This window comes from Rattus rattus, chromosome 16 (genome assembly GCF_011064425.1).
Source record: "Rattus rattus isolate New Zealand chromosome 16, Rrattus_CSIRO_v1, whole genome shotgun sequence".
In the NCBI taxonomy this organism is placed as follows: Eukaryota; Metazoa; Chordata; class Mammalia; order Rodentia; family Muridae; genus Rattus; species Rattus rattus.
In genome coordinates this window covers 9162792-9176551 of record NC_046169.1, presented here as the reverse complement: position 1 = coordinate 9176551, position 13760 = coordinate 9162792, and the positions used below count along the sequence as shown (strand labels likewise).

General features: G+C 46.5%; 1 protein-coding gene across 2 annotated transcripts in view; it reads right to left on the bottom strand.

The window, feature by feature from the left end:
- Nucleotides 1-9271, bottom strand: part of Ccz1 (CCZ1 homolog, vacuolar protein trafficking and biogenesis associated) — a 24330-nt gene extending 15059 nt beyond the window's left edge. Inside the window, exons 1-7 of one of the 2 annotated variants that reach the window (XM_032886671.1) lie at nucleotides 9053-9271; nucleotides 7937-8034; nucleotides 7746-7839; nucleotides 6210-6287; nucleotides 5804-5851; nucleotides 4435-4518; nucleotides 1195-1370 (exon numbers count right to left, since the gene is read on the bottom strand). In XM_032886671.1, the coding sequence (XP_032742562.1) occupies nucleotides 1195-1370; nucleotides 4435-4518; nucleotides 5804-5851; nucleotides 6210-6287; nucleotides 7746-7839; nucleotides 7937-8034; nucleotides 9053-9166 (692 nt within the window). In that variant the 5' untranslated portion in view covers nucleotides 9167-9271. The remainder of the gene's footprint in view (nucleotides 1-1194; nucleotides 1371-4434; nucleotides 4519-5803; nucleotides 5852-6209; nucleotides 6288-7745; nucleotides 7840-7936; nucleotides 8035-9052) is intronic. The other variant, XM_032886670.1, reaches the window with a different exon arrangement.
- Between the last annotated feature and the right edge of the window lie 4489 nt (nucleotides 9272-13760).

Genomic DNA, 13760 nt, shown 5'->3' with positions numbered 1-13760 from the left:
AAAACCAAAACAAAATAAAACACTCATTAGGGCCAGCAGGACAGCTCAGTGGGTAAAGACCCTTGCTATACAAGCCTGGTGGAACACCCGAGGTTGAGCCCCAGGCCCACCTAAGACTGAGGAGAGAACAGAATGCACAGGTTGTCCTCTAACCTCACTGTGCTGTGTCATGTGTGCCCACACATAAATCATCACATGATAACAATAAAATCCAGGAACTTTTTCCCCAACTTAAATCTCAGCCAATTCATTTGTGCATATATGTACTCTGCAGTTCACTTGTGCATACATGTATTCTGCAGTTCACTTGTGCATACATGTACTCTGCAGTTCACTTGTGCATACATGTACTCTGCAGTTCATCTGTGCATACATGTACTCTGCAGTTCACTTGTGCATACATGTACTCTGCAGTTCACTTGTGCATACATGTACTTTGCAGTTCACTTGTGCATACATGTACTCTTGCTCTACCAAACTTGCTTTGTGCTTGTGCGTGGCTTTCTGCTGTCTCTGCGTCAATACTAAGTGGCCTTTCAGCCGTCACCCACCTGTCTTTGCTGGAGACATGAAGTTATTTGAGAACAGCTCCCTCCTCCCCCTCTTCCTCCCTTCACACTTTCTCCTCTTCTTCCGCCTTTTTCTGGCCGCTTTTCATGTATGTGTGTGCATGTGTGGTGTGTAGGTAAGCATGCATGTGTGGTTTTGTGTGTATGGAGGTGCACTTCTGGAGGCATGCATGGGAGCCTGTGTACTTGGCTAACCAGGAATCCTCCCCCATTGCTCCTGTACCTTATTCACTGAGGCAGACTCTCTCCTCACACCAGAGCTCACTAATATGGCGACATTAACCAGCCCGCTTGCCCTGGAGATCCCCTGCCTCTGCCTTCCTCCACCACACCCACCTGCAAGTATGTGGGTTCTTGGGATTTGAACTCTGATCCTCACACTTGTACAGCAAGGGCTTTAGCCACTGGGACATCTCAGTCTTGGCTCTAGATTTGAGCTCCTCTGCTTGGTAATGTGAAGTGTTTATTACCCCAGCTGTATTCTAAGTAATCCTCCTCCTAATTTGACAATGCCTACAAGGAATGCTGTTATTTCCTGTGTGACAGACAAGCACACCCTTGCTGCTGTGTTTATTAATACTCTGACCTCCGTCTCCCACAGGCCAAGCCGCAGGGCGTTACCTACCAGATGAGCTGGTCGTTGTACAGGAATGCTGTGTATTTGACTACACTCAGGCTTTCTTCCATTCGGTTAATAAAGGACTGGATTTTCAAGTAAGTCATTTTATCCAACGGGAAGAAGCTGATCCCACCAAAGATATCCAGGAGGTCACATGATTGCAAATGTAGCGTCTGCAAATACTGTGGGGAAAACAGACACCAGCTCAGCAACAGCACACTCACTACCACGCTCACATCAGGCTGCTGTGGAACAGTCACACACGGACAAAGAGCCACGGACAAGGCTGCAAGCAGTAAGTCAAGAGCGACTGGACTGTATCTGGAATACAAAAGCTGAAGCTGCACTCGGTGTGCGGACGCACCTTAGGAATCCATTCGCTACACCTATGGACACGGTGCACCGGAAGGATGGTAGTCAGGACAGCAGTTGACGCACAACAGGACAGTAATGAGAACAACAGGGTCTGAGAAAGACGGCACCAGAGTGACTTACGGCCATTAAAGTGAGAAACGTTTCAAGATGCTCAGAGGCTAAAAAGTGCTTGCCACACACCGAGGACTGGAGTTCAGGTCCCCAGTAACCGTTAAAAAGCCAGAGCGGGGGTTGGGGATTTAAAGCAGTGGTAGGCGCTTGCCTAGGGAAGCACAAGGCCCTGGGTTGGTCCCCAGCTCCGGAAAAAAAAAAAAAAAAAAAAAAGCCAGGCGGGTGGGGGGCTGCCTGCAGTCCCAGCTGAGGGAGGCAGAGACATGGGATCCCTGGAGCAAGCCGGCCAGCTACACTTGCTGAAATGATGACCTTTGGGGGAGCCTTGTCTTAATGCGTAAAAACCTGAGAAAGACGCCCAAAACCAAGCCTAGCCTGCACGCACACAAGTAACAGTAAGTCAAGTCAACAGTACAGAAACAGGGACGAGGGGTTGGGGATCTAGCTCAGTGGTAGAGCGCTTGCCTAGCAAGCGCAAGGCCCTAGGTTCGGTCCCCAGCTCTGAAAAAAAAAAAAAAAAAAAAACAGGGACGAGAGGGTGGGCTGATGAGAAAGACCTCCACTGCTCATGTACGTCAATGCTAGGTCCCTAGTTCACGGAACAGTTCTGTAAGGGATTGGGAAGTGCGGCCTTGTTGGAAGACATGTCACTGGGGTTGAGGTTTCAAAACCCCATCCCAGCCCCTGCTCCTTCTGGACTCTTTCTCTTCCTGCTGCCTGTGGATCAGACGCACGCTCTCGGCTATGGCTCTGGTACTGTGCCTGCCAGCCTGCTGCCATGCTGCCTATCATGGAGGTCATGGAGTCAGTCACCCTGGGAAAGTGTGAACCAGCCCCCATCAGATGCTGTCTTTCTAAGTTGCCTCGGCCAGGGTGCTCATCACAGCAACAGAACAGTGACTAAGACAACAGGTGTTTAGGAGAGGTATTTAGGAGGAAAATAAGCTGGGGATTATTACTTGAACAAAACCTGATTGACAGATGCCGCAGCAAGTGAAACAAAGCCCAAAGTACATGAAAGAGACTGGTTAGAGCTTCAGCTCTTGGGACATGTTACACGCGTGACTGAATCCAGGTGACAGCTGTGTCAGCCGCTGTCTCAGGCTGTGAAGAGACAGCGGCCACAGCCACTCAGAAAAGGTTGGGGCTTGCTTACAGTTTCAGAGGTTTAGCACTGTCATGTGGTGGACAGAAGGGAGGCACGCGGGCAGACGGTGCCGGAGAAGGAGCCAACAGTTCTCTAGCTGAGCCCACAGGCAGGAAGAGAGCCCCGGGGCTGGCCTGGGCTTTTGGTATTTTCCGGTTCTTTGAGACACGGTTTCTCTCCATGTAGCCTGGACTGTCCTGGACTCTCTCTGTGGACCAGATCAGAGAGATCTGCCTGCCTCTGCCTCGTGAGTGCTGGGATGAAAGGCCTGAGCCACCACTTTTGAAACTCCAAAGTCTCACCCCCTCCACACATTTCCTCCAGCAAGGCTACACCTCCTAATTCTTCCAAATAGTGCCACTCCCTGGTGACTAAGTATTCAACTAGGTGCCTACGGGGGACATTCTCATCCAAGGCACAAAACAGCCAAAACCCTTCTCCTCGAGTTAGTAATGTACGAGGCCTGCCAGGGCAACAGAACCAACACAAACTGTTGTGACAACTCCTATCTGTAACTCAGCACTTTGGGAGGGCTACTGTGATTCTGAGGTCAGTACAGGAAGATCCTACCTCAAAATAGAGAGAGAGAGAGAGAGACAGAGAGTGTGTGAGTGTGTGTGTGTGTGTGTGTGTGTGTGTGTGTGTAATAAACATGCGGCTCTGGTAATTGTTTAAATGTTTGCACTCTAACCCACCCACATAGCAGGACAGCCTTTGAAGAAGCCCTCCCTACGACACACACAGATGCTCAAGACTGAGACATGTCTTGGAGCCCTGGAAGGAGGCAGGATGCTCTGTTCCAACAGGCTGGACCACAGCGCTAAGGATCTCCTCACTGCTATGTGTTTGCACTGAAATTCTCAGGTTCTTTGCTACATTCAAGGTTTTATATCTTTAAACAAACAAATCCGGAGGGTGTGGAGATGGCTTGGTGGCCATGGGCTCATACTGATCCTGCAGAGGACTGGAGTCTGTTCCCAGCACCCCTACGGGATGACTAGAGCTCACATTCCATGCAGTCAGACATCCTCTCCTGGTCTTCATGAGCACCGCACTCATGTGCACACACTCGCACACAGACATACACTTACAATTAAAAATATAATAGTAAATTGGGGCTGGAAGGATGGCTCAGTGGTTAAGAGCACTGCACTGGCCCAGATTCAGTTCCCAGCACCCATATGGCATCTCACAACTGCCTGTAACTCCAGTTCCAGGACATCTGGAACCCTCATACGGATATACATGCAAGCAAACCACCAATGCAATGTGTGTGTGCGACATACACACACACACACACACACACACACACACACACACACACACACACACAGACGTGTGAAGGATATGTATGAATATACCATAGATACCATATATATTACACACACACACACACACACACACACACACACACAAACACACACATATCTTTAGGAATAAATAAAAACAAGTTTTTCTGCACCTGTGTCGTTCTGTCCCGTTTCCCTGTGGTGCTGTGGTTCACTAAGGTTCTTATCCAAACCAGGACAGTGATCACCACTGACTAGTACCAGCTTCACTGATATTTCTCTCAAGGTATTATTAAAGTTATAAATAAAATTCAGGACACTTACCCGATGGAAGAATTTCTCTAATCTCTCTTTTAGGAGCTTGACACCTCCATCTTCCATGGCTTTCAGAAACGTCCCATTAAAAAGCTAATGGTAGAAAACATTATGGAAAATGAAGTCAATGTCTGTGCTACTCCATGTAACAGGCTCTTCTAGTTCACCTTTTAACGAGGCTCATTAACACCTGCCAGTACTTTTAAGAAGGAAGTATCTGTGAGAAATAAATTGTGTGAAATTATATATAGCTTACTAAACAATACACTAAGTGATAGACACCAGTATTTTCATAAGGCTGCTTAATAATTCTGCCCATCTTTCTGCTTATCTGCTTCTTTTTCAGAGTACAGGACTTCTATGTCACCCAGGAGGCTGGGCTGAAACTCAAGTCTTTCTCTCACCTCAGCAACCTGAGCAAGCTCAACTGTGACCTCACCTGAGCTTGGGCCCTGTGAGAGCAACACAGGCTCTTAACCACAGAGCCATCTCTCTGGCACCATAAATAAATTAAGAAACAAAATAAAAATATTAAAAATGGGGGGCTGGAGAGATGGCCTAGTGGTTAAGAGCACTGACTGCTCTTCCAGAGGTCCTGAGTTCAATTCCCAGCAACCACGTGGTGGCTCATAACCATCTGTAATGGGATCCGATGTCTTCTTCTGGCTTGTCTGAAGACAGCTACAGTGTACTCACATACATGAAAATGGGAATGTAGCTACAGATGGAGAGCATTTGCCTGGGCTCAATCCCCAGTACCTCAAAAGGTTACAGAGTTACTTTTAGAGCCAGGCACAGGAGCACATACCTATAACCTCTGCACTCAGGGCGCTGAGGCAAGGTGACTGTGAGTGTGAGGTCGGCCTGGGCCGTGGAGAAACCTTGTCTCAGGAAGCAAAGTAGAACAGAACAGAACTGTTTGCAATGTTCCCAACTTATCCTCAGACGGAGTAGACAGACAGCCAGACCCTGCATGTCCTTCACCCGTGCCTAGTCAGATCAAGTGTCGGTCTCACCCTCAGCAAAGAAACATCTCCTTGCATCAGATGGAGACGCTACAGAAAACCATGGCTGATCAAAATGCAGAAAAGAAGGGACCGTGTGCTGCCCAGCCCCAACTGATAAACCACAGCACTGGTTCCTAAGGCTCAGGAGCGGAGCGCAAGAGGAGGCAGAGAGCATCCAGGGCCCAGAGGAACCGGGAGTTTGCTGTGAGGCTGCATCCCCTACAGATGTCAGAGGAGCCACCCCCGTGAAATCTCATCCGCACGGCCACCCAAGCAAGCCGTGCAGAGGACTGCACCAGCAGACGTGCTACCATGGAGAGAGCTCGGCCCTCCATCGGAGGCTGTGGGGCCAGGAGTGGGGAGCGGCTTACCTTGTACATGCTGTAGCACTGCTGGAGCACTGAGCTGTACACCTTGTCCTACAAACAAGAAGACAGCACGCATCTTACCGGCTCCCAGGGCCCAGCAACAGGACCACGCTTGGCAGAGGCACATGGCTACTATAAACTTGGTCCTACGGTAGCTGTGTGCTGAAATCACAGGTATTTACACTCAAATTTGCAAACCAATAAGCCTCTTTTCGAAGGGCTTGACACGCAGATGAGCAGTGTAAGGGATTGGCAACACAGGCACTTGAGTATGTTTACTGGATTATATGAAAGTAAGCAATGAACATAGAACTTCCCTAGGAAGCCCACAGGGTCCTAAAGGCTACTTAGTTTAAATGTAAGTGACTGGGCATATTCTAAAAGCACGAGCTAGGAAGCCACGCATTACCAACAGTTCCTCCTCTTGGTACTCCACTACCGCCTTGCCATCTTTACTTTGCTTTTCGATGATAGGATTCCGAACAACCTGTGAAGTTTGACAAACAGAAATTATATAATGATATGATTGGACGTTTCCAACTTTCTTTTAGTTTTATTTTTTTTTAAATATTTTATTTATTTTATGTATATGATGAGTACACTGTAGCTGTCTTCAGACACACCAGAAGAGGGCATTGGATCCTATTACAGATGGTTGTGAGCCACCATGTGGTTGCTGGGAATTGAACTCAGGACCTCTGGAAGAGCAGCCATTGCTCTTAACCACTGAGCCATCTCTCCAGTCCCCTTTTAGTTTTAAAAATCTGGGACTGGGAATGTTGCTCAATGGTGGCAATGTGTGCCCAGCATGAGCATGGGTTCCAGCTCCAGCACTAAATATGTAAACAAGTGCCAGCCAGATGCACGCCTTTAATCCCAGCGATCGGCAGGCAGATCTCTGAGTTCAAGGCCAGCCTGATCTACAGGGAGAGTTCCAGGACTGCCAGGGCTACACAGAGAAACCCTATCTCACAAAAACAAAGCAAACAAAAAGAAAGATGGCTCAGCAGGTAAAGGCACTCATCTGTAAGGCTGGTGACCTGGAGTTCAATACCTAGGATCCACATGGTGGGGGTAGAGAACGCTCTCAAGTTACCTGCTACCTCCCCCTGCCAAAATAAATAAATAAATAAATAAATAAGATAGTCAGGAGGACTGGGAGATGACACAAGGGCTAGAATTTGATTTCTAGCACCGATGTAATCAAAACACCTTAGCACTCAGGAGGCAAAGGCAGGTGGATCTACAAAGAGTTCCAGGCCAGCCAGGGCTATACAGTGAGATCCTGCCAAAAAGCAAATAAACGTGGGCAACGTTAGCACAGTCCTCGCTCTAGGAGTCGGAGACAGGGATTCCGAGCTTACTTACTTACCAACTGGGCAAGCACCACTGGCTCTCTCAGATCTTTGTGAGAGACCTTGCTCAGAAATCCAGACAGACTCCTGAGAAATGGCACTCAAGGTTGCCATGCATGAGGCACGCAAGGGTCACTTCCACCCCCTCCACCACACACACACACACACACACACACAAGAATTATTGAACATGTTATACCTCTAGACACAAATTTTCTTTGTTTGTTTGTTTGTGGTGTCTATTCAAGAACCCAGGCAAGCACTCTGCTATTGAGTTCCATTTGTAGACAGAAAGTTTCTTTCTTTCTTTTTGGTTTGTCTTTGTTTTGGGGGGACAGGGTTTCTCAGTCTAACTCTGGCTGTCCTCTGGTCTGCTCTGCAGACCAGGCTGGCCTTGAACTCATAAATCTACTTGCCTCTGCCTCCTAAGTGCTGGAATGAAAGGTGTGCACCACCATTGTCTGGCCAGACAGTCTCTTAAAATTTAGCCCCAATCTGAATAACCATTTTGATTTTGAAATTGCAACCAATTTTACTGTTCCCCAAGGATAAAATCCCCAAAACTTTACTATTACTGTGAATGTACATACCATGACCATCCAGAAATTTTCTTCTGGTTCATTGAAGAACTGTCTATTCTTCTGTGTGTGTAAAGATTTTGCAGGTTTCGATGGGCTGAAAGTCCTAGTGAAAAAAAGGTTTGAAAACATGGTTTAAACATGGTATAAACTGAAAGAATTCAACAGTCTCCACAAACAAAAAAATATATGTAAACTATTACCTTGTAAACTGTACGATTGCTTCACATAATCCAACATTTCTAATTTTTTCATTCTTTTCTACTTCATTTGGATGGTAAAACAAAATTTTATTTTCTTCCTAACACAGGAAGAAAACAGAAACACAGCATTAATGTCAGGGTTTTCATCTTCACCCTGAAAGTATTGAGTTTAACATCCAACTGTCTCATCATAGAGGCTAAGGACAAAACCTAAAAATGTCTTTAGAAAACCCAGAACTGTTGGGTCTAATGGCACAAGCCATTAATCCCAGCACTCTGGAGACAGAGGTAGGAGGGTCTCTATAAGTTCAAGGCCAGCCTGGTGGTCTACCCCATCTTGAAGGGGGAAAAAGCAAAAAAAAAAAAGGAATTAATTCATTGTGATTTTGTAAATACTGTAACCCATCAGTGTAAGAGGCAATTGTGATATTCACCAAATCACATTTCATCAATAGTACACGATGAGTTTAATGAAAGTCTCTGATTTCTTCCCATGTGTCACCAACCCCCACAAGGAAAATGCATGTATGCACGTAGAAGAATACGGGGTCCATGATTGCACCCCGTTGGTTCAAGAGCACTTGGACTGACAGCCTCTAAATAGGACTGTGGTTTGCTTGCAACAAAACAGAGCTCTAGACAATTTTTTGAGGAAGTCGCCATTCTTAACTCAGTGCAAACAAAAACTCTTAAAACATCAATTTTATGGGGGGTGGGGAGGTTAACTTTCTGAAGCTCCTCCAAGTTTTTTGTTTGTTTGTTTGTTTAGTTTTCCCTCTTTTGGGAGCTCCATTCTACCAATCTGACTCCACCTTTGCAATCGAAGATTTCCAAGAGAGAAGACAGTTCAATTTTAATTGCCCAGAACTGACGCGAAGGGGAAGACATTCAAACTGGGCGGAGGGATTAACCTGACGGACCTTCGCTGACAGGACCGGCCTGTACATCCCACCCGGCGCAACAGCCGGCACGGAGCAGGCTTCGTCAGAGCAGGCGAGACTAAGAGGGGCCGCCTCCCGGACGCACCCTGCAGCTTCTGAGCACCGACACGGGCCGCGGGTCCGGGGACCTTCCTCGGTTTGCGGCTGACGCCGACGCGCAGCCCCCTCAGCTTACCTCTCCCTCGCGCGGCCCGAAACGTGGGTTGTAGATGAAGAAGCTCAACAGCGCCGGCGGGAACTGCTTTTCCTGGGCCGCCCAAGTCCCCGTCCCGGCCGCCGCTGCCGCCATTCCGGCCGGGCCCCCACTTCGGGAGGCTCGCCTCCGCCCGCTCGGAGACCGCAGCCTTAGGGAACACCGCACTTCCGCCTCCCTAGCCGTCGGCCCGGAAGAGGTCGAGACTGACCCAGAAGAAAAACCGCAGTGCGCTGTCCTTTTCTGGTACGTCCGTGTAGAACCAGTTCCCTCGTAATTTGGGGGCCGTGGTGTTTTTTATTTTATTAACTCTTGGCTGACTGTCATGGCTAAAGGCGAAGACCACGAATTTCAAGAGAAACGTAACAGTGGATGGTGGGGTTTTGTTTTTTTGTTTGTTGTTTCTTTTGTTTGTTTGTTTTGATAGGGTTTCACTATGTAGACCTGGCTGGCCTCGAACTCACGGAGATCCTAGTGCCTGTGCTTCCTGAGTGCTGGCATTAAATGGTATTTTTGAAGTGTTAAAAAAAAAAAAATGGGGTTGGGGATTTAGCTCAGTGGTAGAGCGCTTGCCTAGGAAGCGCAAGGCCCTGGGTTCGGTCCCCAGCTCCGAAAAAAAGAACCAAAAAAAAAACATTTACGAGGACACATATTTTTCTTGAAGGTAGCCCATTTACATCTGTTGTTGGTTTTTTGTTTTGTTTTGTTGTTGTTTTGTTTTTTGACATGTACTTATTTGTACTATAGGGAGGGGGAATGTCATGGCTCATGTCAGAGGACAGCTTATTGAAATTGCTTCTACCCTTCAGCACTACATAAACTGAGTGTGGTTGGCATGCCTGTAATTCCAGCCCTGGTGAGGTGGAGACAGGAGGATCATAAGTCAAGGTTAACCTCGAATAACATCAGTTGTAAGCCAAGGATTATAAGCAAAAGCAAAAATGTCAAATTTTACCTTACCCCGGAGCTGGAGAGATGACCCAACAATTAAAAGCACTGGCTGCTTTCACGGTACCTGGGTTCAGTTCCAAGCACCCATTATCAGGCAGTTCATAACGGCCTGTAACTCCAGTTCCAGAGGATCTGATGCCCTCTTTTGGCCTCCGTGGGCACTTGCTCAAATGTGGTACACGTAAATTCATGCAAGCACACATATACATATCAAATAAATCCTTTTCAAAAATAAACATCTACCTTCTCACCAACAAAGCTGATTTTCTTGGAAGATATGAAAACATGTAAATCTATAGTCTTCTCAGTGAATAAATTAACAGGCTTAGTGGAAAATATCCTGTCGATTCCGATTTCATCCGTCTTCTAAAGTGTTTGTGAAGTAATCCTATACCCTAACAGTTACAGAAAGAGATACAGGATAGGTTTTTGCTTGAAATTGGATTCGTGAGCGCTCATTTACACAACACTAAACTGTAGTTGCTACGAGGAGCTATGTAAACAAGCAAATCGACAAGAATTTCCCATCCTTGCTTCATTTTCATTTTGGTACAGAAAGAACTATTTTGAAAATCTATAAGTTGGCTAGGCCTGATGGCACAGGCCAGTGATCTTAGCATTTGGGGTGTGGAGACGGGGCATTGCCAGTTATAAAATACTCTGAGCTACAGATTAGTCCCTGTCTCAAAAGCAGTCTTGTTGTTCCTATAAGCAAATAAATCAGAATCACTATGTAGTCCAGAATGGCCTTGAATTCCTGATCCTGATGTTTTTGCCTTCCAAATGCTGGGATTTCTAATGTGCACCACCAGACTCAGTAATCCTGCGTCTCAATCCTCGAGCCGTCCATAAAGCTGGCTTCAATGTCAAGTCCATTAAATCCCGAACCACCTCACCAAGCTACAAGCTAAGACTGTAGTTAGATTAAAAAAAAAAAAAAGTCCAAATTAAAGCCAGTTTTGCAGCCTTATTTTATAAACAAGCAAGAAAAAAAAATAACAAGACCCTTAGTTTTTCAGTTATGGAAAATGGAGCTCCCTTTTGAGGTCACAACATTCAACTCTTTGCTGGGAACATATTTTATTGGTCGTCTGCAGATTAGGTGAGAACTGCAAAGCCAAGCATGAAAACAAAGCCCTGTGTATGCACGGTTACTCCTCCTCTGCTTGAGAGACTTCCTTACAGTCTTCCTGTTTTGGTCCCAGAGTTTTCTCTCAGGCTATAAAACCATAAGGAAGTCAAAACTGAGGAGTGATGTCAGAAACAAATGTATGCAAGACGTGCGTGGACACATTTGTGTGTATTGGTGACTTCGTGCCACAGTACGTGTATGGAGGTCAGGGGACGGCCTCCTTCCATCTCATCCGAGGAGGATCTCCGTTGTTTTCCTGATGCACACAGCAGGCTCGCTGCTCCACAAGCTCTCCAGGATTCTGCTGCTTCTAACTGCACAGCAAATGCTTCTACCCAGTTAGCCATCTGCCTGCCTGCTTTTTTTTTTTTTTTTTTTTAATCATTACCCCTCCTAAATAAAGACTGTGGAATTAAGTTCCCAAAACCAAGTTTAAAAATTATGTATGAAGAATATTTGGGATTGTTTATTCGTTTGGGGCTTGTCGTTTGTTGTAGCTTTGTTTTGGCTTTTTTGTTTTGTTTTGTTTTTGTTTTTGTTTTTTGTTCGAGTTGGGATCTCAGTACCTGGGTCTGGCTGGCCTGGTACTCTCTATGTAAACCAGGTTGGCTGCAAATTTACAGAGACTCAACTGCCTCTGTTTCCCCAGAACTGGGATTAAAGAAGTTTAAATACTCATTAATATGCTCGCTCGTGTGCACACACACACACACACACACACACACACACACACACACACACACACACACACACACACAGTATGAACTGTTAAACGAGCTGCTGAAAAACGCTTCAAGACACCCAGGTGTCCTCAGCTCTCAGGGTCAGCCAAAGACTAGCTTTAGGTGCCATTTGGAAAGCAGCCTAATGAGAAATTCCTGGCTCGAGACTCCCCACCCCTGTAACAGGACCCTTGAGGCTAGCCTCCAACAGGACCGGTAAGTCTAGGTGTGAGCGGCTCAGGTGTTGTCGCCTACGAGCCAGGAAAATGGCGGCCGAGAAGAAAGGGGTGGGGGTGGGGGTCATGCAAGGGTAAGGGAGTGTTTCTCCTGGAGGAAAATGTCAAAACGACTTCAAAACGAGCCCGTTCAGGTTGAGCTGTAACAGCAGGCAGCCCAGGCTTTATAACCCAGTTCACCTGTCTTGTCTTCTCTTGCTTGCTTGTCTTAGATTTCTCTGGTTGCACTTGAATGCCCAGCATCAAAAAACAAATGTGTAGGGCTAGAGAGATGGTTAAGAGCACTGACTGGGGGTTGGGGATTTAGCTCAGTGGTAGAGCGCTTGCCTGGCAAACGCAAGGCCCTGGGTTCGGTCCCCAGCTCCGAAAAAAAAAAAAAAAGAGCATTGACTGATCTTCCAGAGGTCCTGAGTTCAAATCCCAGCAAGCACATGGTGGCTACAACCATCTGTAATGGGATCCAGTGCCCTCTTCTGGTGCGTCTGAGGACAGCGACAGTGTACTCACATACAATAAAATAAATATATAAAAAAAAAATGCATAGAAGAATAATTTAAACTAAGACTCATTTACTGGCAGGGAGGGGCACTGTGCCACAGCGAGATTGCAGAGGCCAGAGGATGCGTTTCAGGAATCAGTCTCTCTCCTTCTACCACATTTGTCCTGAAAATGGAACTGAGATCTTTACTGGCTCAGAAAGGGTGAGGCCCAAGTTGGTCACACACTCTCAGCCCAGCCAAAGCTGGCCTTGAACTTCTGACCCTAGTGCTCCCACCTCTTGAGCATTGGGATCTCAAATGTGCACCACTGTGTCTGGCTCGTGTATGAGTGATCTCACGCTGGCTAAAACCTTTCCGAAGAATATTAATTTCAGAGTTAGCTGGATTGCTGAGAATAAAATTCTCAGCAGGACAATAATATTTAGTTGCAACACTTACATGCTTTTAAAATCATATTCCAAAACAAACTGACAAACATTCCCCTGCCCCCTCATGCACAATGCCAGTGTGGCTTTCTCAGTGTTTGAGGGCACCTGAGATCTTTGGGAAGACTTGCTTTGGCCTCACTATCTTGCTGAAGAAAAAACAAAACAAAACCACTCATTGTAGCTGGGTATGATTGTACACATCTTTAATCTTCCTACTTCTAAGGAAGTAGATACAGGTGGATCTAGGTTAAGACCAGCATGGTTTCTCATAGGGAATTCCAGGCCATCCAGGGTTAAATTTTGAAATCCTATCCCAAAACAAAACAAAAATCTATCATGATTAATATTGTCAGCTTGTCAGGATCTAGAGACACCATGGAAATAAACCTCCAGGCTTGTCTGTGAGGAATTGTCTAGATTAGATTGATTGAAGTGAGAAGATCCACCATTAATGTAGGTGGCCCCATCCCCCAGACTAGAGCCCTGAACCAAAGAAAAAAGAGAAAGTTAGCTTAGCTGCAGTGTTTAACTCTGTTTGCGTCCCTGTGGTCAATGCCATGTGAGCAGCTGCCTGACTCCAGCCACCATGCCCTCCCACCATGATGGACTGCGCGCCCTTAGACTGTGAGCCAACTTAACCCTTTCCTTCCTTAAGATGCTTTCATCGCACATTTGGTCACAGCAAGGAGACGAGCAACTCAAACACCCATACATCAGCCAA